The 25,385-nt window shown below is 53.9% G+C and overlaps 4 protein-coding genes across 6 annotated transcripts in view; all 4 read left to right on the top strand.

Moving 5' to 3' along the window:
- Positions 1–3,620: 3,620 nt before the first annotated feature.
- SPATA24 (spermatogenesis associated 24) lies at positions 3,621–9,063 on the top strand. Of its 2 annotated transcripts, XM_010982220.3 has the most exons (6): positions 3,628–3,799; positions 5,081–5,146; positions 5,370–5,500; positions 5,586–5,656; positions 8,278–8,380; positions 8,488–9,063. In XM_010982220.3, the coding sequence occupies exons 1-6, from the start codon at positions 3,683–3,685 to the stop codon at positions 8,615–8,617; spliced, it is 618 nt and encodes a 205-aa protein (XP_010980522.1). In that variant the 5' UTR covers positions 3,628–3,682; the 3' UTR covers positions 8,618–9,063. The 2 variants fall into 2 exon arrangements, with proteins under 2 accessions (XP_064340406.1, XP_010980522.1); XM_064484336.1 differs by lacking the exon at positions 8,278–8,380 and having other exon boundaries at positions 3,621–3,799.
- Positions 9,064–10,528: 1,465 nt separating this feature from the next.
- On the top strand, positions 10,529–15,579 carry PROB1 (proline rich basic protein 1). Its single transcript, XM_031449123.2, has one exon. The coding sequence runs from the start codon at positions 10,569–10,571 to the stop codon at positions 13,617–13,619; it is 3,051 nt and encodes a 1,016-aa protein (XP_031304983.1). The 5' UTR covers positions 10,529–10,568; the 3' UTR covers positions 13,620–15,579.
- A 600-nt stretch (positions 15,580–16,179) lies between these two features.
- On the top strand, positions 16,180–18,416 carry MZB1 (marginal zone B and B1 cell specific protein). Its single transcript, XM_010982210.3, has 4 exons — positions 16,180–16,416; positions 17,343–17,467; positions 17,838–17,948; positions 18,048–18,416. Exons 1-4 carry the CDS (start codon positions 16,246–16,248, stop codon positions 18,202–18,204), a joined length of 564 nt encoding a protein of 187 aa, XP_010980512.1. The 5' UTR covers positions 16,180–16,245; the 3' UTR covers positions 18,205–18,416.
- A 1,241-nt stretch (positions 18,417–19,657) lies between these two features.
- The window catches only part of SLC23A1 (solute carrier family 23 member 1), a 13,312-nt gene continuing 7,584 nt past the window's right edge, over positions 19,658–25,385 (top strand). The window contains exons 1-11 of one of the 2 annotated variants that reach the window (XM_031449126.2): positions 19,659–19,857; positions 20,950–20,993; positions 21,358–21,424; positions 21,618–21,752; positions 22,205–22,362; positions 23,105–23,193; positions 23,373–23,440; positions 23,608–23,789; positions 23,914–24,034; positions 24,277–24,433; positions 24,756–24,903. In XM_031449126.2, the coding sequence (XP_031304986.1) occupies positions 21,693–21,752; positions 22,205–22,362; positions 23,105–23,193; positions 23,373–23,440; positions 23,608–23,789; positions 23,914–24,034; positions 24,277–24,433; positions 24,756–24,903 (983 nt within the window). In that variant the 5' untranslated portion in view covers positions 19,659–19,857; positions 20,950–20,993; positions 21,358–21,424; positions 21,618–21,692. Of the gene's footprint in view, positions 19,858–20,949; positions 20,994–21,357; positions 21,425–21,617; positions 21,753–22,204; positions 22,363–23,104; positions 23,194–23,372; positions 23,441–23,607; positions 23,790–23,913; positions 24,035–24,276; positions 24,434–24,755; positions 24,904–25,385 lie in introns of both variants that reach the window. The other variant, XM_031449124.2, reaches the window with a different exon arrangement.

The raw sequence follows: 25,385 nt of genomic DNA, 5'->3' as shown, positions 1-25,385 counted from the left end.
AATCTGAGCCAAACTGATTATTCCACCCCAGCTGATGATCACAGCAGAAATGAGCTGCCTCGCCATGCCTGGTTCAAGCGGCAGAATCATGAGCAAATAATACAATGGTTGCTGTTTTAAGCCATTGCATTTTGTGGTAGTTTGTAGCAACAGACAACTAAAACACCTCGGCTCCCTTTTCCCAATATCTTCTCCAATGTTAAATTCTATCAGTTTTACCTCCAGAATATCCTAAATCCATCTTCTTTCTTCATCTCCTCTGACACCATCTGACTCCCAAACTACCATCCACTTTCTCTGACAAAAGCCACTGCAGCTTGCCTAACTTGTCTCCATGTATCTACTCAAGGCCCCCTCTGATCTGTACACCTTGTTGCAACCAGAGAGATCTTTTCAAAGCATAAATTATAGAATGTCACCCTATTGCTTAAAATATTTCAGTACCTTTCTTTTGCCTCCAGAATAAAAGTCAGCAAAGTCTTTAGCATGGCCTAATGCTTCACAAGGCTTTACCAAGTTTCTGGCCTCTACCCCTGCCTGCCCTGTACATCTTTTTCTTTTCTGCCATGCTAGCTTTTTAGTTACTACACTCAGCCAACCCTTTTGACTGAGGGACTTTTTTTCTTTTTTCTGAGAGACTTTGTACATACTGTTTCCTCTTTCTGGGACCCTTTGCCACTCACCAGCCCCTACCCCCTTTGCTAAGTGTCTCCTGGTTATTTTAATAGGTTTCAGCTCCAACATCACTTCCTTACAGCCTTCCCTGACACCCCAGAGTGGGCTAAATATCCTTTTAAATTACTCTAATTTCTCTCTTTCTTACACCTGTCATAGCTCTAATGCTATTTATTTGAATAATGATTTAAATTGGGATTTATTCAGGTGTTTATTTATTATGTCTTTCCCATTAGATTGAGTTCCAGTCTGGTTTTATCTGAGCTGAAGCTTGAAGGAAATGACATGCCACCTGTCAGGACTTCCTCTGGAAGCTCAAATTCTTTGAAATTATTCCCATCAAAAGGTAGGATGTGTCCTCTCTGCCTGAATCTGGACTCTGTAGTTCCTTGACCAAGGCCTTAAGAAACTGGCATTTTCCATTTCATCACTTTGGATGCTTTCTTTTGAACCTAATCACCATGTTATGAGGAAGCCCAAGCAGCCCATGGAGAGGAACCAAGAATCTTGGTTCTCAGCCTCAGATGAGCTCCCAGCTGACAGCACCAACTTGCTAGTTTGGTGAGTGAGCCATCTTGGAAGTGGAACTTCTATCCCCTCCCCCCATCTTAGCTGATACTACATGGAGAAGAGATGAGCTTTCACTATTGAACCCAGCCCAGACTGAAGATTCCTGAGCAAAGTGATTTTGTTTTTAAGCTGTAAATTTTGGGTGGTTTGTTAATGCAGCCATAGATAATGAGAACATCAACCAGGATGACAACCCTGTGAAGCCCTTCCCAGAGCAGGATCACAGAGCTATCTGTGATGTCATGTTATCCTGAGCCTTACTGGGCCCAGATTGGCAGGAGCCTGTAGTGTTTGTTGACATATAGAATGGGAGTCTGTGGCAGTTTCCAACCAGGATTACCATCCCTCATGTCCGTGGAGGGTGTGGACCTGGATCTAGGGTTCTGTTCTTGCTCACAACTTCCCATCTCCTGGGAACTGGCTGCTGGAGCCTACTGCACTCCAGGGTTTTGCCCTAAATGTGAAGGGCAACCTATTTCAGCTGGCGGAGATGAATGTTGAGTGGCAAGGGACATCCAGTAGCACCTCATGAAAGACCCTAGAGAGGGGGCACGGTTCATGAGATTCAGGGCTCGCTGCCCGAGAGCACTGTGCAGCCTTTTCAAGAGTGATTCGGGTGAATATTCCCATTTGAAAGACAAAATTCCCAGAGGGTTCTGTGCTGAGGCATATAAACTACACAGCACACTCTAGGCCTACACTATCCAATACAGTAGCCACTAGCCACATATGGCTATTTAAATTTAATTTTTTCCTTCTGAGTGAACACTTCAGTTTCTAGGGTTAGTTACATGGATGATGTGTCTCTTGGATACTACTGCCTTGTCCACTGGACAAGTTTTTGGGTTTTGTTTTTTGTTATCTTATTAGAATGTTTTAAAATTTAGAAAGCCATTCCTCAGTCACATGAGCCACATTTCAAGTGCTGCGGCGTCCTCTGTGGCTAGGGGCTGATGGTATTGGACAGTGCAGAACATTTCCATCACGGAAGTTCTGTTGGACTCTATGGCTCTAGGCCCTTAAAGATTCATCAACTTGATTATAAATCAATAAAAAATGTTAAAAAAAAAAAAGATTCATCAACAGAGATGGCCTTGCCCTCAAGGATATGAGAACAGACACAAGAAAAGAGGAAAGATAAAACAAGGGCTTCCACTGGGAGATCCATAGGAATGATCATGTTTGTCAGGTCACAACATCCAACCAAAAAGAGGCACCTAGAGAGCTGAGGAGAGCAGCCTGAGTGGCTTACCTAAAATGTCAACCTCCCTTTGTGGCCATTGACAACATTTTTTCCAAACTCGTTTTTAATACAGTCATTTCCTGCTTGTGGATTTCAAATTCATTAACTTTAGAATCCATTATGTTCAACCAAAATGCAGCACAGCATCATAGTACATGGACTCTGTAATCAAACTGCCCCCCTCACAGACCAGTTCTAAGGTTTACTAGCTTGGGTGACCTTGGCTTACTGGGTTATTCATTCTCATAGAACCTATATTTCCTCATCTGTAAAATGGGGATATCTGGAATCTAGTTCCCAAGGTTATTATAAGGATCATGTGAAATAATACTAACAAGACATAAACGTGTCACGAAATAGTGAGTAATTGATAAATATTAGTTCTGGTTTTCTCCAAGCTCAATCTTATTTGGATTTCAAAAAAAAGCCCTCAACAGGGATTGGTGGAGATGTGTGAACATCTTATCCTTTCCTGCCTCCATTTTACAAGTCTCCTTCATGGCTGACTTCAGCTCTAATCTCTTCAGGTTCTTCAGGGCCCCCCAGCACTTTGATCTGGCGGTACCTGGCTCCAGCGTGGCTACCCAGAGCCTGGTACCAGAGTATGAGTACTTTTATCTCTGATGAAGCCACTCCACTCTCCTTTTCTATTCCTGAGCTTCCCTTCATTGCTTAGGCTCAGACCCCCTAAGTACTAAGTGTGTTCCTAGGAGAAAGAGAGATCACAGGAGGCCAGAGTCTCAAACTCATGGGGAAAATTTAGAGATTATAGTGAGATAAAGAAACATGTGAAGCTACAGATGCAGGGGCTGACTCTTGTTTGATGGTGTTTCAGCTTAATGGATGAAGGTTGGGGGCTTGTGTCTGAGTGTTGCCTGCTCATCAGCCGATGATTAGACATTAGAGTGAGTATAAGCCAGGATCTGTCTCCTCAGAGCTGCGTGAGAAACACACGATATAATAGATGTGCACATTCCCTATACATTTAAATTCCTAATGATGTTGGAGAAGCTCTGCCCCAGGCAGCTCCTTTAAGAGGGCGGTTCCTTTAAGAGGCGGGCCCCAGCCTTGCTAACAAAGGAAGTCCCCGCCCGCGGTTGCCAAGGTGCTGCGTGGCGTCGCATTCTCATTGGTGGGCGACGGTGGTGAGGCAGCCCCCGGCAGCCATTTCCAACGAGCTGGCGGGGGTGAAAGATGGCGACACCCGTCGGGTGGTCGCAGGGGGGGTCAGGATCGGTGTGTCTCGCCTTCGATCAACTGCGGGACGTGATTGAGTCTCAGGAGGAACTGATCCACCAGCTGAGGAACGTGGTACGCAGCCAGAAGAGCTGGGGGAGAGGCCGGAATGGACGCCTAAATAGTGGGGGCGGTGCCAGACCCTGTCCCTATGCCAGGGGCCTGCCGAGAGCACAATGCCAGTGGCGTCATCAGGAGGAGGCGGGGCACGGATGTGTTCTGGCTGATAGGGATGGAGCCAAAAAGGTGCAGGGTCTTATGAATATTTACCGGGGAATTTTAGACAAAATCAAGTTATTCTCTACTCTATTTGCCTGATTATACAGGGCCTAGTAGATATGCCCCCAGTTTATTCACTAAGCTTCAGTTTCCCCATTTCTAACTGGAGATGTCTTCACTGACTTCCCAAGGCTCTTGCGTACCGAAAAACTGTAACATCATTCCTATTTTGGAATCTCCTCCCCATGCTGAGTGCAGTAAGCACAGAATTGGCTCTTCACACGTTAACTTAAGGGCTTCCAACTCCTTTATGTCCCTTTATTTTTGACTTGCCAATCAAACCCCAGTTCATGGGTGCAAAGCATTGGAGCCGTAGATTACCTGGACAGGCATGGTAGAATCCTGGCCAACTAAGAGTTTATGGTTTTTCTGGTTTTGTTTTTCATCTTGATAAGAAGGTTGGGAAATATAAAACTTTGGGGGGGGGCGTGGGGTAGGTAATTAGGTTTATTTATTTACTTATTTTTAATGGTGGTACTGGGGATTGAACCCAGGACCTTGTGCATGCTAGGCATGCACTCTACCACTGAGATACCCCCTCCCCTGGATATATAAAACTGACTACACAACTGTTTCTGACTCTAATGGTTGTATGCAGCTCTGGGCACTGAATCTTGTGGAGCCTTTAGGTACCCAGGTCTCTGTGTTGGCAGCTGGCCTTTGCATGCATGTTCCCTTTGTCTGGAACACTTTTCTCTTTTATCTTTCTGGCCAACCCTATTTAATAGTCAAATCTCAGGTCTGACACCCTCTTCCCTTGAAGCAGTTCTGACCCTTCCCCAGGCTGGGTCAGGGGCCTCTGGGCACCACAGCCCTTTGCGTTCCTCCATCATAGCACACATACTGTTAGAAATGGTGGCCATGGGCTATATCCTCCATGAGATTGGTTGCTCCCTGAGGGCAGGACCTAGAGCTGAGCCTCAGTCAATCTCATGAAAGTGAACTCTCCCTTCCCTGGGCCCCAGTATCATCCTGGGTGTCCTGGGCATCATCCCATTATCATCCTTGCTCCTGGTCCCTAGAGAACACCCCTCCCAGCCCAGCCCCAGGCCCTCCCTGAGCCAGGCTCTGTTGCAGATGGTTCTCCAGGATGAAAATTTTGTCAGTAAGGAAGAGTTCCAGGCAGTGGAGAAAAAGCTGGTGGTAAGTAATGGCCTCTGCTGGCTCCTAATTTTCCCTCATTTCCCAGGATCACTGTGGTTGGGCAGAGTCATTGAGTATTGGCCTCTGAGAGCTTCCAGCTCCAGTAGTGAATATCCCTGCACCCTGGCTTCTTTGTGCCCCTCTGAGAAAGAGGGTTGGTTAAGGGAGCCTAGGAGACCCAATGTAGCTTGGGGTAATGAGGTCACTGCTGCTGCCCCTGCAGGAAGAGAAAGCTGCCCATGCCAAGACCAAGGTCCTCCTGGCCAAGGAAGAGGAGAAGTTGCAGTTTGCCCTTGGAGAGGTAGAGGTGCTGTCTAAACAGCTGGAGAAAGAGAAGCTGGCCTTTGAAAAGGCGTGAGTGGGCCTTGGTAGTGGGGGAAGGGTTGGGGTTCCCATCTGCCCATCAGCCTTCCCACCCTTTCTCATCTTCTCCACTCAGGCTCTCCAGTGTCAAGAGCAGAGCCCTGCAGGAGTCCAGCAAGAAGGACCAGCTCATCACCAAGTGCAATGGTAGGCGGGAGGCCCGAGCTCCCTCCCACGCTTACATACATGGGCTCTTCCCTAACTGCCCAGTGCCTGTGTCCAGGGCAGGGTTTCACCCCAACTTCTGTCCCCGGCTGAGGATACAGGCAAGCCCAGGCGGGCCACACCTTCGCAAAGGCCTTCAGGGACCAGGCAGGCCACGGAAATGAGGGAAGCGATTGGTGTACAATATTCTTCGTGGCCATAAAGAAACGGGCTCGCTCCCATTTTTCTTGAAACATACAACCTTCTTAGTCCACCTTTTTGTTTTCCCACTTTTAGTGAATATTAGAAATAGTGTATTTTACTCATAACTCTGTTACCAGAGGAACAACAGGGGGGGCACAGTCCTATTTGGAAGCTGACCCCTAGTGTCAGGGTTGGGGACCCAACAGGGAGGAGTAGGAACTGATAATGTGGATAGCTGTACTCCACCTCAAGGGCTTAGTGCCTCTACTGTGGGAATAGGGGCCCAGTACTATCAGATCTTTCAAAAAGAAACTGGAAGCCAGATTTTAATGGAAGCTTTTCTGACTTTTTAGTCTTGGCAACTGATTTAGAAACTTTTTAAGTATTGTATGGGCCAAGGAAAATATGTCCGTAGGCCATATGTCTGCTCTGTGCAGATGCCTTTGGACTCTTGTTGGCTCAGTTGGTGCTGTGAATTGTGGGGCACTTTCAGTCAGCTACCCAGTATCTCCGGACCTCAGGAACCCCTTTACTTTTCCCAGAATGCTAAGCTCCCTGTACCTAGTTTAAGAAGTAGATTTGAATTCCATATGCAACATCTTCATTCACTGAAGCATTTTGAGTAGGCCAAAGTTCAAACCCAAAAGAGGTTCAGGATTTCTTCTGAAGGGCCCCCACCTGGAGCATTGGGCACCCGCTACCCACCAATGCTGCCTTCTCTCTCCCCTGGTGAGTACCCTCACTGGTAAGATGCCAGCAGGCTGCCATCTTGATCTGGCTAAGTGGACTAACAGGCGTCATGGTTGTTTGATCAGGGGTTCCTGTTAGGGCCTCCTGGGGCCCAAAAGGCAGACACTGCCTCAAAACCCAAGGATGCTAGTCCCATAGTCCTTCCCACTTCCCTGGGCATTGCCCCTACTTCCCTGAAAGGAATCTAGGGTTCTTCCCTGATGGTCCTGGAGGCCCTTCCTCTGGGGCATTTCCTAGAGATCAGCCAAGGCCTCGGGTCTCTGTCTGCTTATGGTAAGTTTCTGTGAGTCACAGAGACGAAGCCTGGCTGCATTCCCCCAGGAATGTTCTGAACCCCTCCAGTAGGGTACAAGCCGTCACCTGAGCAAATCTGGTGACCTGAGCCACCCCCTGGCCTGTGTCCTCCTCCTGCCAACTTTGGTTTCAGTTTGGTTTTCTGGGGTGCCATTTATTTCAAATTTATCCCTCATTTATTTTAAAGGATTCACACAAATTTCTGATTTCTTTTTCCCCATAAGAACTTCACAAGCAATCGGTTTGGATTGGCTGGGTGACCTGGGGAAGGAGTTTCAGTCCTGGTCCTGTGACCCAGTGAGCTCATGTTTTCATTCTTTTCCTTCACCAGTGTCTCTCCTCTTTTCCACGCTGTGCCTTAACTTTTTACCATATCTTCTCTTCTGAAACCTTAAATGCTTCAACATTTCTGCATTTTTAGAGTTTATGTTCTAGTTAATCTTTGTCCAACCTTTAAAGGCAGCAGGATTTTCTTCCTTCAAGGATCAGAATTTTCGAGTGCTCCCCGAGGGATAGTTGTGTAAATGAAGCAACCCCAGATCCCTACAGCCTCATTGGATTTTAACCCAAGACACAAAAATCATCCTTGCATCTAATGAGCACTTAATTTGGGGATAAGTTTTGTCATTCTATCTCTCTGGCTCCTCCTCACTCCTCTGTGTTCTTTCCTGAAGCCCTGGCACAGAACTGGGCATCCAGCTGACCTTCAGGAGGTCTGGTTGGATTGAGATGACTGAATTAGGTGATGTTTCTGAGACATAGCCCCCCAGGGGACATCCTGTTTATTCATTCCACAAATAAATGTATTGTGCATCTACTATGTGCCAGATACTGTTTTAGGCATTAGGGTTAAGGCAGTGAATAAAACAAAAATCCTTGTCTTTGTGGACCTTACATCCTAGTAGGGGAAAAGACAAGTGAGTAAAATCCATGGTTTGTGAGATAAGTGCTAAGAAGAAAAATACAGCAGGAAAAAGGGATAGAATGTATTGGGAAGGGATGTAATTTTAGAATAGGAAGGGTCTCTCCAAGGAGGTGATAGCTCTAAAGAGCTGCAGGAGTTGAGGGCAGGAGCTGTTCATCCTCTTGCCTTTGCCCATCTCTCTCCAAGGGCCTTTGCACGCCCTCATGTGAGTCACCTGGTCCAGAATAGAATTGTGAAGTCACAGATACATTCATCAAAATGTTGTGACTCCCCAGCCCCACCCCATCAGGACTCCATAAAAGACTCATTCTTACTAAGGTATTAGCAACCATTCATGGAGAACCCCTGGGTGGAGGGAGCCAAGTTCTGAAAAGACCCATGAGGGAATTCCTTATCTCAGGAAAGAGCCCATGGGATGGGAACCACTCCTCCCTGCCTCTCTCCCCCACAGAAATTGAGTCTCACATTATAAAGCAAGAAGATATACTTAATGGCAAAGAGAATGAGATTAAAGAGTTGCAGCATGTTATCAGCCAGCAGAAAGAGATCTTCAGGTGAGGGGTTCGGGTCAGGCTGGGGGTTGTTGAAGGAAGTGGGGAGCCAGACCTCTGGCCCCTACCCTGGGCTGTCCCCAGCCCACGCCCAGCTGGCTCCGTTGCAGGAATCACATGTCTGACTTCCGGATCCAGAAGCAGCAGGAGAACTATATGGCCCAGGTGCTGGACCAGAAGCATAAGAAAGCCTCAGGGACGCGTCAGGCCCGGAGCCACCAGCGTGCCAGGGAAAAATAAAATGGCCGTCGCCTTTCTGTTCTCTGGCTGTAATGCCCGACCTCTGCCTTCTCTGCTGTGGAATCCCCATCCTGACCCTTCCTATCCCTGTGGGTAACCTCCCTCAGGCCTCACCAGTGGCCCAAGCCCCAGGGAAGAGGCAGGGTAAGAGGCAAAAGACACTCTTCTTCCTTCTCCCTGCCTGCCTTTTGGACTTGGGTGACCCAAGTGAGAATCAAGTTACCAGGGACTGGGTGGGGAACAGGCCTTGGATCACCACCTGCCAGGCCACTCCTGGGCTCAGAAGTCTGAGGATGCTGCTCAAGTCTCCAGCACCTGCTACTTCCCTCAGGAAGCAGTGGCGGTCCATGGAGGTACACGGCTGTAGAATAGGGAAGGATTACTTGGTTGTCTAGTAGGCATTGGCCTTTTGTACTCTTGGTATTAAATCCCTCCATATGTAAACAGCCCTGGTTATCCCAGTAACACTTCCAGCACCCTGGTAGATTTAACTCCCAACTTGAAGGGCTTTGTGTGTGTGTGTGTTGTGTATGCATCTGTGAGAAGGGCTGACCAGAGAGTTCAAAGACAGTGGATTCCAGGACCACAGTGAATTTGGGAAATCGGTTTCCATCACATAACAAGAACATTATACCTGTGAGTCACATTTGTACCTTCTTACACTTGTCCCACACAGAAGCTTATCAGTGTTCACAAATGGAGGAGAGGGAAAGGCCAATGCTGTGTCTATTTTTAAGGCGGGGAAACAAGTCTGTGAAGGGGCTATGACTTGCTCCCGTTGCTGGATGTGATGGAGAGGCTTGATCCTCTCAGAAGCTATCACTAATGTGCCCTAGGGTGTCACGGGGACACACCCAGGCAGGGGACCCACTCAGGGAAGGCTGAGTCAGATTTGTCAAGTCTAGCCTTTCCTGGGTCATTGTGAGGGTGAGTACACAGGAGGGGCCAATGCTGTTGCTCCAGGACCAGCTGGGCCCTGAGTCACAGCAGGACCTTGAAGCCAGGAGTTTAAGAACAAGTGGTGCCCATTATCATTGTCCCAGGACAGTGACAGGTGGTGGCTGCTTCTCCATCAGCACTTGCCCCAAGGCAAGTCCTGAGGTGGTGGGGGGCTGGAATGAGGGCCTTGTGAGTGCCTGGGAGAGCATAGAGTTATTTTTGCCTCAGAGGGGCTTTAGAGAAGGGACCACAGCTACCCCAAAGGTCCCTAAGAGTCCCACATCAGCATCCGGGACTTAATCTGGTTGCCAAAGCAGCCTGTAAAAGCTAGAGCTGTCCCCTCCAGCATCTTTCAGTAGGTTCCCAGTAAAGGCAATGGGTCCAGCCAGGGACAGCACTTTCCTGAGGCCCCAGTGTAATTTCTGGAGTGGGCGGAGACTTTCAAGCCATGCTCTTCTCTCAAAGGTTAGGGGGGTGATGGGTCAAGGAAGGTGGTGATTGCACCCTTATGGGCTCTGGCTGGAAAAGGCGATGGGAGGGCTAGGGGGAGGGGGGCAGGGCAGTGATGGGAAGACGCTGGGTTCTGACAGGAAGATGAAATTGCTAACATGACCTTAATTTCCTGGCCTGAAGGTCTGGTGGTCTGGCATACACTGGTCCGCACACCATAGTGCTTGACCTCAGGCACATCCCTGCTTAGCCTCAGTTTTCTCACCTGTAATGGATGAGTGGCCTTGGGCCTAGCTCCTGGGTCCACGCTGGACGCCTGTCTGCCTTCCCCTCACCTTCCCGGCAACCAAAGCCTGGAATGTCACCCCACAGGTATGGGAGGGTAGGACCCAGGGCCCAGGTCTCTCCGTCTGCTGAGTCCGCTAGCTCTGAAGCGGACGCGGCCGCTTTAAGGCACGGTGACCCCCCACGGCACCCGCGGGCGGGGCGGGGACAGTGCGGGCGTCCACGGCACCAGCGGAGGCGAATGCGAGGGAGGTAGTGCGCGGCGTCCGGCCCCACCATGCTGACCGCGCTTGCCCCGCCAGCCCTGCCCGGGCACCCGGGGCGGCTGCCCACGGCTCCCGCGCGGCGGCAGGACTCCTCCGGTTCGTCAGGCTCCTACCACACGGCTCCGGGTTCTCCAGAGCCCTGGGACTTTGGGCCGGACGCGGAGGGCCGGACGAATTGGCCCCGGGTGGCCCCTGCGCTGGGGGCGGGCGCGCAGCCTCGCCTGTCTGTCAGCGCCCAGAATAGCCGCCAGCAGCTCTGGCCTGGCTCGGGTTTCCCGCGAGGCCCGAGCTCGGGCCCGCGGCCACCCCTGCCCCAGCTGCGCATGCTGCCGTCGGGGGAGATGGAAGTCATCTTCGGCACCGGGCCCCTGTTCAGCCGCTCCGACGCAGAGGATAGCGAGGTGCAGCAGCTCACGGCGCGGGCCTACAGCAACCTCTCTCCGCCCGCCTCTTCCATCCCTGCGGAACCGCAGCCCTTGGCCCCAGACGGTGGCTCCCGCTGGGCCACCTACCTGGAACTACGGCCCAGTGGGCCGAGTCCTGCCACCCCAGCGCAGTTCGAGTGTGTGGAGGTGGCGCTGGAGGAACGTGCTGCGCCTGTCAAGCCCCGGACGGTGCCCAAGCGTCAGATCGAGCTGCGTCCCCGGCCCCGGAGTCCCCCGCGGTTGGCCACCGCGCCGCGCCCCCGACTCCTCCTGCGCACCGGCTCCCTGGATGAGTCTCTGGGCCGCCTGCAGGCTGCCGCGGGCCTCGTGCAGACGGCGCTAGCCAGAAAACTAAGCCCCGTGACCTCTGCTTCAAGCAACGCCACTTTCGGACTCACGGGGCCGCCAGAGCCTGCGACCCCGGAGAAGCCCCGCGGTACTCGAGTGGTCCTGGAGGAGGCCAAATCTCGACCACCCCGTGTGCATTACAGTTCAGCCCCCGCCAGGGCTCCGCGACCGTGGCCTAGCCTCCGCGAGCGCGCAATTCGGCGCGACAAGCCCACGCCGGGGACTGAGCCGCTAGGTCCGGTTAGTTCCAGCATCTTCCTGCAGTCCAAGGAGAAGAACCAGGAGGCGCACAACCAGGAACCCAAAACTCGGCTCCCGCGAGAGACTCCGGATCGAACCGTCCTGAAGGCACAGAGTTCGCCTTTAGAGTCTAGGACCCCCTGGGAGGTTTCGAGTAAGACTGCGAGGCCGAGGAGCCCATCCCCGCTGTGGCAAGCCCCAAATGGGACCCTGCGGGGTCCTCAATGCCCCTCCCCCCAGAACCCGTCCCCGTGGAATCGAGCTGTTCGGAGTGTGTGTAACCCGCCGCTCCCCGAGGCATCCTCCGCATGGGAAAGTCAGGATCCTGCTGTCACAGAAACTGTCAGCACAAAGAGTACTTCTCCTCCGACACTTTCCCAGTGGAATCAGGGTGTCACCAGGGCACAAAGCCCATCCTCCGAAGCTCCTTCCTCGTGGAAAGTTCCGCATCCAACAGTCGGGGATACAGCTGAGGGGAGTAGGAGTCCGTCCCCACCAGCCTTGTCCTCATGGGAGGCTCCATATCGTCCTGCTGGGACGTGGAGCCCATCGCCCCAAGAGACGTGGGACCCCACAGTGCAGAGCTCATCGGTAGTATCTAAGCGAGAAGCTATGAATGGAGTAGCCCAGGAGAAACTGGTGCTTCCCACGCCATCTGCACCCAGGACTCCAGAGCTAACAGAGGCGCAGAGTCCGTCCACGCGGGAAATGCCAGGTTCTGCCTTCCGAGGCAGTCAGCTGTCGCCAGAGGTGGCTGCACCCCAGCTGCCTCTCAGTCGCCTCGTGGGCACCCTGGATGCCGATGCGCACCCAGAAGCCCTGGGCCCTGGAGAAGCGGCCTCAGGACGTCCGCGCGTGGCCATTCCTCGGCCTCGCGACGTGCGCAAGATGGTGAAGACTACATACGCACCAAGCTTCCCGGCAGGCACCCCAGGGGCAGGTCTGCCTGCGACTCCTGCGGACCCCCGCTTGGAGGAGGGCGGCGCATCCAAGACACAGGAGCTTCAGGCGCTTGGGTCCTCAGCCCCGGCTCACTACACTTCCGTTTTTCTCAAGGACTTTCTGCCGGTCGTGTCACACCCCTATGACCCTCCAGAGCTGACGCCAGACACAGTCCCTCCGGAGGTTACGCAGCCCAACGGGGCCCTGAGGCGGAGGGCAGAGAACAGTACGGCGAAACCCTTCGCGCGCACTGAGATCCGCCTGCCTGGCGCCCTAGCCTTAGGCCGCCGGCCGGAGGGAACCCGGGAAGTCCTGGTGCGCGGTCCTGGCGGAAAGAACCGGGATGCTGAGGCCCAGCGCCTAGTCCCCGACGACAAGGGTCGGACCAGCCCTCTAGGCGGCGCTCGCACCTCACCCCAGAGGTCGCCCATAGGGCCTGCAGGGGCCCAACCTCCTCGCCCCAGCTCCCCGCCGGCGCACCCTAGCTCGAGCCCTGGAATAACACCCAAACTGGAGACGACCGCTAAGGCCCATGAGTCCGCGGAAGCGGTCCAGTCGCCCCTCCCGCGAGAGCCCCAGGCATTGGCTGGCAGAACGGCCCCGCCCCGGCCCCGCGCGGCCTCGGCACCTCCCACGGACCGGTCCCCGGAAGGCCCCTCTCGTGGGGCGCGCAGGCCGCTTGGGGCCGTGCACCCGGGGAAGGTCCTGGTGGACCCCGAGAGCGGCCGCTACTACTTTTTCGAGGCGCCCAGGCAGCCTCGGCTGCGGCTGCTCTTCGATCCCGAGAGCGGGCAGTACGTGGAGGTTCTGCTGCCACCCTCGCCCTCGGTGCCACCCCGCCGCGTCTATACCCCGCTGGCTCTTGGTCCCGGTCTCTACCCGCCCGCCTATGGGCCTGTCGCTGGCCTGTCTCTCCCACCATCCCCAGGCCCGCCGGTCTTCAGCGGCCCCCAGCTACCCTGGGCCTCTCAGGCGGGGCCCGTGGACGGAATGTACTACCTGCCAGTGAGTGGGACACCCAGCCCCGCACCTCCTCTGCTCCTCTGTGCTCCGCCCTCCAACTTGGGTCCCGCCCAGCCCAGCAAGGGCTCCCTGTTTACGGTGTGAGGCCCCAGTGCCTCGTCCCCATGGTATTGGGGCCTATTGATGGCCTTGGAGGTTCTGGCATCCAGTCCCCTACCCTCTTTTCCTTCTGTCACCTGTTTCTTTTACACATCTCCCGCAGTCTTCAGACCGGAAGTTACCTTCAGAGTAGTATCTGAGACACCCGGGGCTGATGGAGCTGGAGCTTAGGAAATGCCTGCCTAGTTCCTCCCCCAACAAAATCCTATACCCCTTCCCCAAGCATTCCCAGTGTGTGTGTGGGGGGGTTGTGTGTGTGTATGTGTTGTCGACTGAAAAAAAAAAAACACAATGTGAGAGTTGTGAGTTAAGTTTTATTGGGGGCAAAATGAGGACTACAGCCCAGGAGGCAGCCTCTCAGCTCTGAGGAAATGCTGTGAAGCAGTAGGGAGACGGGGAGTTCAGTATGTCTGTGATTTTGAAGGGGAATATGTGCAATCAAGCACAGATTTTGGCAGAAGGTTGCTGCTAGTCAGGAGGAGCAGATGTATCTGTCAATGATTTTGGTACTTTTCTAGATATGAGAAAAATGTAAGAAATTAAGCTCATAAAAACCTCCTGAAAATAACTATCTAAAGGCCTTTTCTGTCAGTTTTTCCCAGAGCACAGAGTGCCACCTTCCTGGTCTCTGCCCTGAACTCATTTCAGAGTATGTTGAAGGTCAGCTGCTGGAGTGGCTAGTGACTTCATTCTTATAGAGGCAGATGGCAGTTTTTAGTTGGCAGTGTAAAAGTGAGAAGTCCCAGGATGTGGCCTCAGGAGCCAACTTTGAGGGAGTATGGGGTTCCCAGGGGCTGGAGGAAATGGGAGCTGCAGGGGACAGGGCTGTCCCCAGTGGTAGTGAGTTTTCTGTTTCTTGCTAAAGGTGGGCCCAGCTGAGGTGGAACAACCTGATGAGAACTGGTGGGACGGAGAGAGAAGGATGCTGGCTGTCAAATTTGTTAATCTTTGGAAGAGGATCTGAGCCTTGGCCTGGGAGGCTGTGAGTGAAAGTGGCTAGTGCAGGCCCTATGCCAGGCTCATCTGAGAAAGGTAGCTGTGGGGACAATAGGTGGAGGTGGAGCAGGGATGTAATATGGAAGGGGCTATGGAGGGTCAGCCTGGGACTTGGGGTGGGGGTACTGGTAGGAAGAGGGGATGGCTGTAGATTTCGGCTAGGAGTGCCACCTCTCATTCTCCCCTCAACCCTAGCCTCTGACTTGGCTTGTCTAAGCCTTCAGAGCTAAGCTGGCTCATCCTGGGGTCAAGAGTAGGGGCTCCAGGCATTCTCACCCAGGGTGGGGGGGCAGAAGAGTGAGTCATCAGGAAGGACTTAAAAGCAGGGTGGAAGGTTGAGCTCTTGACTCTTGTGGATAGAGTGCAGGGGGCAGTTAGGGCTGACAATAGAAAAGATGCCCCTGTATGGAGCTCTCAACTGGTTCCACTCCCTCAGTAATAGATGTGGCAACCATGCCTAGAGAGGGGCTGGCTCTACCGGATGGTCACAGCATGGGTAGGGACAGGACCCAGAGCCTGTGTTCCAATTGCCCCGAGATTCCAGGAGCTTCTGAGGAGGGCAGAGGGAGGAGATGCATGGGATGGGAGGTGCTCTGCATGCGGGTCTGTGTGTAGTTCTGACCTTGAAGTGGCTGGGCCTTGCTGGACTGGTATGTGGTGTGATGAATTTGGGGAAGAACAGTTACCATTAGAAGGAGTGTCAGGGATGGAGATCAATGCCTTCCTTAAATTAAGCCCTCTAGGGGGCCCAGATTCCTTGGAGTTGCTGCCCCCCTGCCTTGGACTGCAAGCTGACTGGGAGAACTATGAGTCAGAATAACCTGGACATCTTCCTGTTGCCAGAGATGCTGGTTCTGATGGCACAGAGGGCACTGGGCCACTCCTGGGCCCCTCACCTCATCCTGGTGTGCAATAAATCGCTGACCCAAGGCCATGATGGCTGGAACAACTGGTGTAAAGCGTCTGATTTCCTGCTGCCGTGCACCCTCTACAGTGCCCTTTCATGCCTCTGTATGGCCTGGGGGAGGGGACCATGTGTGTCTTTCATGCACTGTGGCATCCTTGCCTCAGCAAGCTTGCTTCTCAGGAAGGGAGCCATAGGCTGGCAACCATGCCTGTGGCCTCATTTCTCCTGGTGGCTGAGTGGCCAGTGGGTCTTGGAGTCAGTCAAGCTTGGGTTCCAGTCTCAGCAAGGCCCCTCTAGTTGTGTGGCCTTGGATTTGTCACTTTCCTCTGAACCTTTGTGTCCTTGGGGATAAATAAATGATGATAGTAACCAACTACCTCCTCCCCAAGCACAGGGCTTGCCATGTGGCTAGATCCCAGGACATGAGTTATCAGCCCCCCCATGCCCAGGCCCAGCCCCTCTCCTTGCCTCATTGTTCCCTCTCTGTGAAATGGAGCTGAATTGGCTGCAGCTGGGGTCCCACTAGAGGCGGGGCACACATGGTGTCTCCAGAGCCGTGGGGGAAGGGAGAGAACGGGAGAGGTGAGGTGTCAGTTCCTCATTGGTCTGAGTCAGGCATTCTAGGGCAGCCCCCACTGCACACACGCACACACATGAACACCTGCACCCCAACCACAGCCCTTGCTTGCTGAACCGCTTCCACTGACCATGAGGCTGGCCCTGCTACTGCTGCTGCTGGGGGCCTGGGCCATCCCAGGGGGCCTCGGGGACAGGGCCCCGCTCACGGCCACTGCCCCACAGCTGGATGATGAGGAGAAGTACTCAGCTCATATGCCTGCTCACCTGCGCTGTGATGCCTGCAGGGCAGTGGCCTACCAGGTGAGTTCCCCTCCACTCCTCACCCCTCACGACCCACCCCAGCCTAATAGTTTTCTGGCCCCAGCCCAGGACCCTCTCAACCCAGACCGTCTGTGTACCTCAGATTCCACCACTGGCCTTTGATTCCCCAAACCCCTACCCTAGGCCTCAACCTAGATTCAGCCTCCATGATATTGCCATCATCACCTCACCAGAACTTCTGTGCCTCAGTTTACCTATCTGCCCAACAGAGAACAATCTGGGATACTCCACAGTATCTTGAGACCCGAGGGAGTCACCAGCTTGTCCTCTCTGACTCCTCCCTTTCCAGGCCCCTCCTTAAGTCCGGACTGCTTTCCAAAACATAGCCAAGGAGCATTGGTGTATGTGTGCACATGTGCACATGTGCATGTGTGTTAAGTACATGAAGACATGAGTATATGTGTGTCTTTTTTTTTGGTGGGGGAGGTAATTTGGTTTATTTATTTATTCTTAGAGGAGGTACTGGGGATTGAACCCAGGACCTCATGCATGCTAGGGATGTGCTCTACCACTTGATCTATACCCTCCCCCTTATGCTTGAATTCACACACAAACCTGTCAAGCGTGCCTGAGTACTTCTGTATGCGCGCATGCGGGCTATGAGTACACGTGTCACTGAAGACTAGGCAGGTTTTTTCCTTCCTGGTTCTTGTGGTTTAAAATAACATGTGGTGATGGGCAGGTGCACCCTGGGGGAGGGGCCCCAGTTCCTAGTCCTAACTTTCCACCCAAGCATTTCCCACCCACCCACCCGCCCCATCCTAGGGCAGTGGAGCCTGCCTCACAGGTGCTTCCTGCTCAAAGGCTTCATTGCCTCGTTCTTCCTAAGAGACCCAGGCCCCTGTTCTCCCTTCCCCACACTGAGCAGTTCTGAAGCCCTGGTTCTCAGCCCCTCCTTGTTCCAGATGTCACAACATTTGACAAAGGCAGAGGCCAAGCTTCACACTCTGGACTCCGGGGAACATCAAGAGCTGAGTGAGTCGGTATACACAGACGTCTTGGACCAGAGTTGCTCCCAGACCTGGCAGGAGTGAGTTGAAAATCTGGCCCCTACCTCCCACCTCCAGGAGCAGGGCTGATGGGTGGAGGTTCGCACTCTCCCATTCGCACACCACACACACTCCACTAGGGCTCTGGTCCAAGGTGGGGACTGGCTGGGACAGAGTCTGAGCTCTGGAGCTGGGAGCAAGTGGAAGGGTAGGGGGCCAGGGGACAAGATTGCTGTGTGATTTTTGGGCCAGGGGCTTCCCCTTTCTGGTCCTCAGTTTTCCATCTGGGAGGATCAGAATCTGGGCACTGATCTCAGCAAATGTCCAGTGTGCTCAGCTTCATGTGGAGACAGGTCCCTTCCTGGCTGGGCTCCCACTAATGCTGTATCCCTCTCTTCCCACTGCGTCCAGCTATGGGGTTCGAGAAGAGAACCAGGTGAAACGGCTTACAGGCCCAGGACTTAACAAGGTGCCAGAGCCAAGCATCAGCGTGATGATCACGGGGGGGCCCTGGCCCACCAGGTGATGACTGGGAGGTTGGGGTGGGATGGAGCCCTTGCAGCCTTGGTCTGCCCCACTGTGGGCCGGGCAGAGTAAGAGGCTCCTACTGGGCTCCCCTAGGCTCTTCACGACATGTTTGCACTACCTGGGGGAGTTTGGAGAAGACCAGATCTATGAAGCCCACCAACAAGGTCGAGGGGCTCTGGAGACATTGCTGTGTGGAGGCCCCCGGGGGGCCTGCTCAGAGGATGAGCAAGTCACAAGGACCGAGCTCTAGTCCAACTCCTCCTTCTTCTTCCTGATCAGCCCCTGAAGAGAGTTGAGTATCCTCTGGATCTGCCCCACTCCTTTCTGCAGGCTGCTGGAGGGTAGGGAGGCCTCACTCTTCTGTGCTGCAGGCTCCCTTCCTCCTCCAGCTTCGGGGCCCTGAGGCCTGGGCGGGGGCCAAGGCCTTACCCTCTGGACTCAAATAAAACCCACTGACCTCAATTCCTTCTCTCTGCAAAATGTGTTTGGGGGGCTGGGAGGATAGATGTTGGTGTTTCTACTGATGTCCCTCCTAGAGAGGACCAGGTACACATCCTTACAACTTCACAGAGTTAAGTGAGGTCTGTTATGGTTGGAAATGTGAGTGAGCTGTCAAAGGTGTAAGGAACCACTTATCTGACTGGTTGAAACCCCAGATCCAACATGAGAGAAAAGAAAAGCCGAGGAAAACTCCATATGCAGGCCACCTGTGGATACGCCTACTGCAGCCACTGCGCGCTGCTACCTGTGCCCCTCCCAGAACACTGGTCTCCCTGGGTCCACACCCAGAGGCCACTCACTTTCTAGATTCTGCTTCTGACCCCAGCTGGCATGACTGGGCCCTAGGTGCCTGCTAGGGACAGGGCAGAGCAGGGTTCCTGGAACAGGCTGGTTTCAGCATTTTGGCTGTATGTCCTGCTCTCCCCAGATATCTATTCTTCTCACCTGGAGACCTTTCCTTGTCAATGGAGAAAAAAAGCTCCACACTTGGGGCTGGGGGCCTAGGTTTAGGTGGTGTTACAGCTTACAATTTCCTTTGTGAGCGTTTCTGATCCGCTGAAGCCCTGCGAGGTGGACAGAACGGAGACCCTAATCCTCAGTTGACAGATGCAGAAACCCAGGCTCAGACAACAAAAGAGGCTCAGGCCAGGCCCAGGCTGAATAGTGGCAGGGCTGGGAGGGGATTCAAATTTGGGGGAGGGGGAAGGTCAGTGCTGGAGGAGTGGGTATATCCCAGGCAGGCTCTGACCACTTGATTTCCCTGTGCTACTCTGTAGCCCAGCCTCCTACATTCCGTCACCTGTTCCCCATCTGCCTAAGGCCCCTCCTCCCTGACCCTCACCCCAGGAGAGAACCCTTAAGCATCAGAAGAAGAGCCAGGGCCCAGGGAATCAGCTGAGCCAAGCAGTCAGTAGTGTCAGCTGGGAGCCTGAGATGTGGACCTGTGTGGCCCTGTGTTTATGTGGAGTGATCTAGAAAGACTTTGCATCAGAGTATGGGTGCTGTGGGTCCAATATCGCAACTGTGTAGCTGAGACCATGTGCAAATTCCCAGTGTTGTCTCTATGTATGTGATGTTTGGTTTGGGTTGACTTGCGTCCAACAGACAGTGTGTGAAAGGGGTGGGACTGTTTTCCCAGTTCCCCCCCTGGGGAGTACTGGGGAGGAGCAGGTCGGGAAGAAAGTGCTAAGGAGCCAAGGCTTTGAACTAGTCAGATGACTTTGAGAACCTGGGAGCAGGAGCCAAGAAAGGAGAAGAGAAGACAGGCAAACAGAAGAACGGGCTGGAGGCCGGACAGGCTGTTGGATTCAGGGCTGTGACATGAAGTTGCTACCCAGATGGACAGCGGTGATGCCTGTGGGTCCTCCAGGCAGGGCCTGGCCGTGGGCACAGCGACCCAGTGGTAGGTGGGCCCTAAGGGAGGCACAGAGGGAGCAGAACCAGGGAATTCAGGCCCAGCCCCCACCAGCCCAGGAGCCTTAGCCCTCGGGCCCTCCCCAGTCCCCTTCAGCCAGCTCCAGGCCCTATGATCAGTCTTGGATGGGCCTGCCTGGAAGGGAAGACAGGCCGGACCCAGGGCTGGCTTAGTGTTTACAAAGGCCCCCAAACTTGTTTTGATCCTCTGCTGTTGCTGTTTTTAAATTTATAATACTTTTGGAACCGAGAGCCCAGATTTTCATTTTGCACTGGGTCCCACAGATTATGTAGCCGGTCCTGGCTGCGAGGGGAAGGGAATCCTTGTCCTGACACAGGGGACAGGCAAGGCCTGGCCAGCCTTGGCAGCTCCTTCTCCAGAGGCCCATCTGTTATGTGTGTTGGGGACCCTGATGGGTGAGTGGTGGTGGGGAGAGCCGCCTTTTTGACATTTAATGTACAAGTAACAGCCTGGGTTCAGGAGTTCAGGCCAACCTGAATATTCGGAATTGTCTTCTAAAATCTTGCTACCCATATGGCCTTGGTCAGATCATATCTTCTAAATCTGTTTCCTCAGCTGTAAAGGAGGTTAATTACACCCCGTGCCTGGGATTAAACGTGACAGTGACACACATGTTGCTTGGCACACAGTCGTCCCTCAATAATGAGACAGGTTATGATGATGATAATGATTAACTTTTTATTAATAAGTGGGGAAAAGCCTCATTCATGGTGTGACATAGCAGATGCCCATTTTCACTGCCTTTCCTCTCACCTCACCCAGGGCTTGGTAAACTTCCAAGACTGTCCACTACTCACCTCTGGCCTTCTCTTAGAAAACAAGAACAGGGCCAGTGCCCAGGCTCAGGTGCGGGCAAGTAAGGGAGTGCTCAGGAGGTAAATGTAGCAGAGGCCTGAGTGGCCTTTTCCACTATGGCCAGAGTTAATACGTTACCTCAACCTGGGTCCTCCTTTCGCAATCAGAGCTAGAGATCTGGTTACAGATTTACTTTGAACAATGTCTGATATGTGGAGTAAAGTCCTCCTTGGCCCTCGTAAAGCCATCCCCTCTTCTCCTCAGGAACTGCTCACACCTGTGCCCCAAAGATGAAGGCCCGGACACAGGTGCTGGGGGATGAGTGGGAGCGGGGTGGGAGCGGGGTGGGGGCGGGGCAGGGTGGGGGGCCTGAGCAGGCCTGCTCCCTGGGAGGACAGAGACAAAGATTCTGATGAACTTGAAGAGTGTCTGTCCCAGGCGGAACATGGCAATTGGGGGAGGGGGTGGGGTGGCAGTGGGGGTGAAGCAGCCTTCCACTTTGGGATTGGTTGACTCCAGGTTGGGGGCCAGCAGGGGCCTAGCCCACCACCCCTCTAGTGATACCCCAACGACCTCTAAGGGGCAGACTGTCTGTCCACAGTCTTCAGCCCTCTTGGCCTCCTCTCCTGGTGTCCCAGGCCTTCTGACTTTCGGGCCCATTCCCTTGGCTAGAATGCCCAGATCCTGAGGGCTCCAGGAGTCAGTACAGTGGACTCATCCCTGCACAAAGCAACATGAGGTGGGAGCCAGGCACCGCCGGTTAAGGGGTAGCTGGGTGGATCAGACTTGAGGGAGGGTGGGGACCCCAGGCTTGGACTCCATTCTGTGGAGCTGACCAGCCAGTCAGGCTACCTAATTGATTCTGAAGCGGAAGGGAATTTTCCAGTCTCCATCACTCCCCACCCTGAGTTATTGCTCTGTGCCGCCCCCAGCGTGAGTCTGTGGGCTCAGCAGGGACCTCCACAAGGGACCCCACAGCGTCTCTGCCCACAGAGCCCAAGTTTGACATGTTGTACAAAATTGAAGATGTGCCGCCCTGGTACCTGTGCCTCCTGCTGGGCTTCCAGGTGAGCGTCTCCCCAGGGCCCTCCTACCCCGCACTGCACAGTCCCCAGGATCCCAAATCCTTCTTTAGCCAACAAAGTCATCTTGGGTAACAGGAAGAGAAACCTAATGTTGACAGTAATGACTGTCACCATGCTGGGGGTGGGGGAGAGGCTCAATGGGGCCTGAAAGAGGATTAAGCTCCTGGGATGACGCATGACCTGTCAAGCGGAGTGCCGGTGACAGGGATGAGGGCCCATTCCACAGGAGCCACAGGAATAATGGGGGCAGATTAGTAACCCCCAGAGAGGTGAGCTCTGTGGGAATCCCTTATGGGAGCTTTGGTCCTGGGTGGGCACACTGCCCAGGGTGGCATGGGCTCAGGCCCACGGAGGCAGGCATGAGGACTGTGAGGGTTTCTTTGTTTCCCTGTGAGCCAGTGGGCCCTGCCTCACGCACTCTCCCCAAACCCCAGCATTACCTGACCTGCTTCAGTGGCACCATCGCTGTGCCCTTCCTCCTGGCTGAGGCGCTGTGTGTGGGCCGTGACCAGCACATGGTCAGTCAGCTCATTGGCACCATCTTCACCTGTGTGGGCATCACCACCCTCATCCAGACTACAGTGGGCATCCGGTGAGCAGCCTCACCCCGACTCAGACACACACACAGTGATCCACAGAGCAGGAGCAGTCTCAGCACACCTTTGTGGGGCAAAAAAGGCTGTTGTCTGCACCCACCTGCTGCCCCTACTCCCAGGCCAGCCTTAGAGCCAGGCAGCTGGGCTCCTACCCTGGACCCCTGGCGCTCCTCAAGGATGAGGAGTTTGTGGTTTAAGGGACTGTGCCCTAGCTAGGCTCTCCCCCAGTAAGCCTTACTCTGGGTAATCAGGACCACCTGCTCTCCTGCTTCCAGGGCCTGTGTGAGCCTCTTCAATGGTCTGGCCTCCTGGCAGCCCCCTGCCCCTGTGTACATAGCCCTAAGCCTGGGTGGCCTAGGATAGTTGTGTGCTGGGAAGATAGAGGAAGGCTGTGAGTGGAGCTTGGATGAAGTAACTAAGCTGTCCACTTTCATGCATGTGGCCCTTCACGGTGCAGAAGCTGGTATTGAGAAGGAAAGAGGGCAGATTGTGGGCCAGAGGCTCCATATGTTTTCTTCCTAAGTCCCTAAAATGTTATAGAGTCCTGCCTGGGGCCTCAGTGGCTTCCCTCTGCTCCCTCAGTCACTCACCCTTGCCCTTGTTCCTCTGTGTCTCTGTCCTTATGTGTGATTCTCCCTCTTCCTCTCTCTGTGCCTGTCTCTCCCCATCTCCCTATCTCTGTGTCTCTGCCCACCTACGTCCTGCCCCACCCCTGCTGCTCTGTGTCTTTCCTTCCAGGTTGCCGCTGTTCCAGGCCAGTGCCTTTGCATTTCTTGTCCCAGCCAAAGCCATTCTGGCCCTGGAGAAATGGAAATGTCCCCAGGAAGGTGGGAACATATCTGGGGTCTGTACTGGAGAGGGGAGGCCCAGGATCCTGGAGTTCTGGGCAACTGTCCCGAGTCAAGACACCAGGGTCCAGATCCAGATCAGAGCTACATCTTTATTTCCTCTCTCTCTCTCTCTTCCCTGGCTCTGTGTGTGTGTGTGTTCCTGTCTCTGCCACCAGAGGAGATCTATGGTAACTGGAGTCTGCCCCTGAATACCTCTCATATCTGGCATCCACGGATAAGAGAGGTGGGTTTGTATGTGGGATAGCAGAGACCTGGACCTGAGGATGGGGCTAGATGGGAGGGAGGGCCACAGTTGAAATGGGGGATGTGAGGATGTGATCCAGAAACTTTTTCTAATGTAGAGGTCATGGCCTTTATATAATGACTTATAGTTGATCTTTGCTCTTCCAGGTCCAGGGTGCAATCATGGTGTCCAGTATGGTGGAGGTGGTGATTGGGCTGATGGGGCTGCCTGGGGCTCTGCTCAGTTACATTGGGCCTCTTACAGTCACCCCCACTGTCTCCCTTATTGGTCTCTCTGTTTTCCAAGCTGCTGGTGACCGAGCTGGCTCACACTGGGGTATTTCAGCTTGGTGAGTGGGCTTGAGGCCTGATCCTTGCCCAGCCCCAGAACCCCTTTTTGTCCTGCCCCAGTAGCCCTGGACCCTGCCTCAGCCTGGCCTACCAGCCATTGCCTCTTTGTGCTTCTGCCCCCAGCTCCATTCTCCTGATTGTCCTCTTCTCCCAATATCTGCGAAACCTCACCTTCCTGCTGCCTGTCTACCGCTGGGGCAAGGGCCTCACTCTCTTCCGCATCCAGATCTTCAAGATGTTTCCCGTGAGGAGCTGACAGGCAGCTTGGGCTGGGACTGGGGCAAAGGCTGAACCCATGTCCAGGGCCAAGGTGGGAGGAAAGGGCCAGGGCAGGAGGGGAGCGAGGCAGAGCAGAGATGAGGTCCCAGCTAGGGATGGGGGCCAGGTACTGAGTTGGGGCTGGGGCTAGGGCTGAGGTAAGAGCTGGTTAGCCTGGACCAAGATGTCCTGGGCCCTCAGTGCACCCCTCATCCCACCCTGCTTCAGATCGTGATGGCCATCATGACTGTGTGGCTGCTCTGCTATGTCCTGACTCTGACGGACGTGCTGCCCTCAGACCCCACAGCCTATGGCTTCCAGGCACGAACAGATGCCCGAGGGGACATCATGGCTATCGCACCCTGGATTCGCATCCCGTACCCCTGTGAGCAACCCCAGCTGGGCCCCTCTGCCTCCAGCTGAGGCCATCTGTGAGGCCCCTGGTGACCCCAGTCCAGCTGATTACATAATGCGTATTGGCTGCACATTTATGGTGTGCCAGGCAGTGGTGGTGTACTCAGATAAAGCCTCATTCCAGCTTCATGACTCTGAGTGATCCCAAATAAGCTCCCACAACTGTACGGCTCCTCCTCCAGCCTGAGATCCTTTTACTTCTTCCCCGCCCCCACCCAGTACTGCCTAGACCCCTCCCTGAACTACCTAAAAGAGTGGATGCAGTGAGTGTTCCTATCTCCCTGTTGGCTCAGGTCAGTGGGGGCTTCCCACAGTGACTGCAGCTGCTGTTCTGGGAATGTTTAGTGCCACATTAGCAGGCGTCATTGAGTCCATCGGAGATTACTACGCTTGTGCTCGCCTGGCTGGTGCACCACCCCCTCCAGTTCATGCTATCAACAGGTATGCCCACTGCCGTCCCCAATATCTGATACCCTCAAGGGCCACTCAGGAAGCAAATGTAGGAACAGTGTTGAGTCCCAGAGGTGTGGAGTTGGGCACGTCACTGACACTTCAGACCTCATTCTCCTTACTTATGAAACGCAGATATGCTCTCATCACTCAGTTTGTGTTGCGAGTAGCTGAGGAGATAAGGAAGTCTGAGGAAAACTACAGTCGTTGACAACTTTCCATGTGCCTAGCCCTTGATGCGCATTCTCTTATGCAATCCACTAATGACTCTGTAAGACAGATGCTCCTCATATCCTCATCTTCTAGATGAGGAAACTGAAGCCCAGAATCTCCTAAGGATTAGGTGCTAGGGCAGTGGGACTAGTGTTCAGACCTGAGCTTCTGGCTCCCAGACTCAACTCTGGCCTGGAGTAGGGAGTACTATGGACAGATAGTTCCAGCTCAGATAGCTCACAGAAGGTGAGAAGTCTGGA

The sequence above is a fragment of the Camelus dromedarius genome, chromosome 3, assembly GCF_036321535.1.
Source record: "Camelus dromedarius isolate mCamDro1 chromosome 3, mCamDro1.pat, whole genome shotgun sequence".
Taxonomy (NCBI): Eukaryota; Metazoa; Chordata; class Mammalia; order Artiodactyla; family Camelidae; genus Camelus; species Camelus dromedarius.
Note: the sequence above shows the minus strand (reverse complement) of the source record. Positions and strands in the feature narration are given on the sequence as shown.

What these genes read in the sequence shown, in the direction of transcription:
- SPATA24 (XM_010982220.3), top strand. Translation starts at nt 3,683, where the DNA reads ATGGCGACACCCGTCGGGTGGTCGCAGGGGGGGTCAGGATCGGTGTGT. An exon ending in TCCACCAGCTGAGGAACGTG is followed by an intron (nt 3,800 to 5,080) that starts GTACGCAGCCAG and finishes GCTCTGTTGCAG; the next exon opens with ATGGTTCTCCAGGATGAAAA. An exon ending in CAGTGGAGAAAAAGCTGGTG is followed by an intron (nt 5,147 to 5,369) that starts GTAAGTAATGGC and finishes CTGCCCCTGCAG; the next exon opens with GAAGAGAAAGCTGCCCATGC.
- PROB1 (XM_031449123.2), top strand. Translation starts at nt 10,569, where the DNA reads ATGCTGACCGCGCTTGCCCCGCCAGCCCTGCCCGGGCACCCGGGGCGG.
- MZB1 (XM_010982210.3), top strand. Translation starts at nt 16,246, where the DNA reads ATGAGGCTGGCCCTGCTACTGCTGCTGCTGGGGGCCTGGGCCATCCCA. An exon ending in GCAGGGCAGTGGCCTACCAG is followed by an intron (nt 16,417 to 17,342) that starts GTGAGTTCCCCT and finishes TCCTTGTTCCAG; the next exon opens with ATGTCACAACATTTGACAAA. An exon ending in GGGGGGCCCTGGCCCACCAG is followed by an intron (nt 17,949 to 18,047) that starts GTGATGACTGGG and finishes GGGCTCCCCTAG; the next exon opens with GCTCTTCACGACATGTTTGC.